Source organism: Nanorana parkeri, unplaced genomic scaffold, assembly GCF_000935625.1.
Source record: "Nanorana parkeri isolate BGI_ZX_2015 unplaced genomic scaffold, ASM93562v1 scaffold222, whole genome shotgun sequence".
In the NCBI taxonomy this organism is placed as follows: domain Eukaryota; kingdom Metazoa; phylum Chordata; class Amphibia; order Anura; family Dicroglossidae; genus Nanorana; species Nanorana parkeri.
The window spans coordinates 1,294,094-1,298,489 of record NW_017306490.1 but is presented as its reverse complement, the minus strand read 5'-3'; the positions used below and the strand labels follow the sequence as shown (position 1 = coordinate 1,298,489).

Sequence of the window (4,396 nt, the reverse complement as noted above, 5' to 3'; positions counted from 1 at the left end):
TATATATATATATATATTCACTTACACACAGTGCACACTAAAAACATATGTATATCATGTATAACATGGTTTCCCTTGTAAAGCAAGCATACCTTCAATGGTCGAATGATGGGATACAGCAGGAGTATCTACAGCTGGGGAAGACTCCTCATGAACACCATGGAATCTGAATATCTTATGGGGATCACGTGTATCACTTGAATTATCTCTAACTTCAGAGAACATCTTCCCGTTATTGTTGTACACTGCCTTTAATGCACAGCGAAAGTTGGTTTTATAAGTAGGTGGGTCCTCACACAGTGGATTATATTTTCTACTCTGAATGGCCCATGCCTGCAAAATAGAAAAAAATATTAGGATTGATGATATTGGAAAGAGTGCCATCAGGAATGAACCTGTCCAGCTTAAAGTGTCTGCGTCAGAGAGTCAACAACCCTAGAAGGTACTACCCTGAGAAGAGAGTAGGTTGATACACACCTGTCTATCGACCCATTTGCTAAAACTGTAGTAGAAATCATGGCGCTGATCTGATTCAACCCCTCGGGCTGGCAAAGAGTGGTTCCCTCTGCTGGCTGCTTTCGTACCTCCCACTAACCCCTAGTCACTGAAGACACAACAGTGACTTAGGGGTCGGGGGACCACAGTGGCCAGCGGAAGACAATATATTCTATACACCCAGAAGTGTGGAAGTGGATTGGTGCACAGAGCTTTGCTACAGAGTGAAGTTTTAGCCGAAGGACAGGTATGTATAACTTTGCTTTCTTCTCAGGGTAGTGTCTGTATTATTTTGTTTTTAAAAAACAAAAGGAGTACTAAGTTGATGTTCTTAAGAGTCTCCCTTCATCAGGGCTCATGCTCTTCTCTAAACAAGCTGCTCTGCTGCAGACACAGGCACTCATACCTTGACCAAACCTTCAGGTGTAGATAGGTTTACCCAGGAGTTAGATTCAGAGTCCTATTCAATATTTTGATAAGTGCTTGAGTTCTAATCAAGTGGGATTGTTTGACCCCTGAAACGCATTGGCTGCCACTATTGTCCTGTTGTTGTTAGAGGGACTACATAAACATTATTTGGTCTGTTAGGCGCTCATTTTGTTTTTTTACACATAGACTTCTCAAGTTGGGTGACTCTGGTGGAGAGCTGCAAAACACAAGCCATGTGGCTTAATTGAGGACTTCATTACTTAATAAATGCCATATCCAGCACCTCGCTTACAGCTTCCCCTAAAGACCTCTAATTTTGTTGATGGGGTCACTTCAAGGCTGGCTCCACACTATTTCATTGCTTACAGTGGTTAATATGCATTTTTCCTGTGCATGATGGCAACACATGAAAACACAGCAGTGTTTTTCGAATTGAATGGGACCACAACACACATTGCACACTCTATGTTGCAGTAATGTGTAGGAAAACGTGCATTCCTACAACAATGTACTAATTCCACCCCAATGCACCTTCGCATTGCAGGGCACAAACAAGTGTTGCTGTGCACTGCTGAAATGCTGATTTTTTTTGGTGCATTAGGCAGCCTATTCAATTGAATAGGTTGTCTTATCGCAAGGCATGTTAATGCGCATGTGCTAATGCAGTGGAACAATTTGGACAGGTCCTAAATAAATGAGTCCTAATGCAAAGCAATACGTATGAAAGGGCTCCAAGACATTGTCCTAGCTGATGTTAACACAGGAGCAAGACAATTATGAGCTGCGCAAACTGTTGGCGCTATATAAACCCTGTATAATAATTACACCAGCATGCTGCACTTTGTAAAACTCCTTTTTTTTTTTTTTTATGTGAATAAGGGAAAATTATGGCTTTGTATAGTAATCATAATTTTGTTTTCCTAACAGGACAAAGAACTATATGCAAGTTACACATTCACATAGATCTTGGAAGAAGGGGGGAGGGGGTCTTAAATTGATACCTGCCTTAAATATTGCATAATCATTTTCATCAACATTCCTCATGTTTAGGTGTTTCCAGGGCAAGCGAAAAAGTGTGTGGCCTTCGTCCAACCAGTAAACCCCTTCATACTGGCTGCTGGTAATGTTTCGGAGGAGCCAGGGACCAAAGAGCTCCCTATTGTGACACCTGTGGTAAAACAGAGTGGTTATCACCTATATACACACACACACACACACACACACACACACACACACACACACACAAAACACATCTATACACACACACACCCCACAACTGTAAATTTTTCTACAGACAAAACCTCACACTAAAAGGAAAAGGGTAAACAGATGATAAATGGCCATTGTTATAACATTTACAAAGAAATATGTAAAGATTCAGGAATGTATTAATACTAAAAATAGGTCGAAGAGAATAGATTGCACACCCCACTCCTTGTGTCCAGCCTTATGTAATAACCTACGCCCCTAGATACATCGATAGCAACATACAGTTGCATTAAAATAGGATAGCACAGATAGTAAATTAAAGGACATCTAAACTCAAAAACTAAAATATAACAGAAAAAAACAAACATTTTCAGCAAGCACAGAAAATGGTGGTTCATCATGCAAGAAATGTGGTGTCCTTGTCACTTCCTGTGAGCTGAACAAACAATGCTACCTTGCCTCTGTATACTACTAAAGCCATCACTCCCCGTGCAATGGGAATGGAGAGGAAGATGTTTAAAGTCCAGGGTGGGTGAAAATCATAGCACCCTCCATAGATAAAGTGGAGTAAATGAGTGTTGTCATCCTAGGACAGGAAGTGTGTTAGTCGCAGATACAAGATAAAAACAAAGAAATAAATGGAAAAAGTAATACAGTCTTAACCTTGAAACGCTGGCAAGTTGCAATGTATTAAATGTTTGTTTTTTGGGGGTTTAGATACCCTTTCATTTTATCTTTTGTTGAAGTGTCAGCATGAGAAAGGGTAGGACAAACCCAAGATGTTACTATTCTCCATCAAGTTTTCATATTGCAAATGTAATTGTTCCTTGATTAGGATTTAGCAGTGTTTATGTATACTGTAGAATACTGCAAGTTGAAGATTCAATACTAAGAAATATGAAAGGCCCACTGTAGCAAACAATATTGTATTCTGATAAACGTATGTGGTCAATACCTTTCATATAATGTACATTACATGATTTATTTTTTTACAGTCGTTTTAGGGCTGCAACAACTAATCGACATAATCGATTATAATCGATTATTGAAAAAGTTGTCAACTTTTTCAATAATCGATTAATCGGCTTCCGATCAGTTGGCCCTGTTCACAGCTCCACACGCTGTGCGCCGCACCTCCTCCCCACCTCACGCTCGCCGCTGCCAGACTCGCCTGCCCGCATCCACACGCCGCACCTCCTCCCCGCCTCACACTCACCGCCCACCCACATCCACGATCGGCACAGGGACGCACAGGGAGATGTAGTAAGGAGGAGCAGGTGTGGGGTGATGACAGCCGCCGATAGACAGGTCCGATCTCAGAAGCAAGTTGCTGGAAGACTGCTCAGGTAAGCCTGCACTTTCCCACACATGGTGCTCTATAATGTATTGCTGGGATTTGTATTCCTCTATAGCTGATGGTACATTGTGCTGTATATTATACATATGAATACAAATCCCAGCAATACATTATACACTGTATGTATAATGTATTGCTGGGATTTGTTGTACTCCTATATAGCTGGTGGTATTTTGCATTGCGTTGTATAGGGGAATACAAATCCCAGCAATAATACATTATACAGCGCAATGCGGAATACCACCAGCTATAGAAGAGTACAACAAATCCCAGCAATAATACATTATACAGTGGTGCAATGCTGAATACCACCAGCTATAGAGGACTACAAAACCCAGCAATAGTACAGTATACAGCGCAATGCAGAATGCCACCAGCTATTATGTACTATTGCTGGGATTTGTTGTATTCCTCTATAGCTGGTGGTATTCTGCATTCAATGCTGTATAATTTTACACTTTCCATTTCACTATATTGCACACCACACTATCTTTCTTTTTTCTTTTTTACTTCCACCGCTCCAAGCTTGCTCCTGTGATGGACTACAACCTCAATACAAACTAGTAGTCCCATCACTGGAGCCTTTTTTTGAACTCTATTTTATGGTTTATCCGATTAACCGATTAATCGAACCTAATAATCGACTAACTAATCGATTTGAAAATAATCGTTAGCTGCAGCTCTAAGTCGTTTACATTTATTTCAGTGTACATTAAAAAAAAAACAAGCTGTCCAGCAAAGTAACAGTTGCAGGGGTTGGGAAAAAAACGATATAACACTGCCAGGAGTGCTTACAATGATCAGCTTTTATTTATGTCAGCTTTTCTCAACCAGGGTGCCTTCGGGGTTCTTCAGGGGATGCCTCGAAATCCTCCTAATGTAAAGAGGGGGCCTCTGATGTGCAGC

The 4,396-nt window shown here is 40.8% G+C and overlaps 1 protein-coding gene across 1 annotated transcript in view; it reads right to left on the bottom strand.

Annotated features, from left to right (window-relative positions):
- Window positions 1-4,396, bottom strand: part of LOC108786686 (interferon regulatory factor 7-like) — a 27,380-nt gene that overhangs the window by 20,741 nt on the left and 2,243 nt on the right. The window contains exons 2-3 of the mRNA XM_018556033.1: window positions 1,930-2,092; window positions 93-333 (exon numbers count right to left, since the gene is read on the bottom strand). Coding sequence (XP_018411535.1) covers window positions 93-333; window positions 1,930-2,092 — 404 coding nt within the window. The remainder of the gene's footprint in view (window positions 1-92; window positions 334-1,929; window positions 2,093-4,396) is intronic.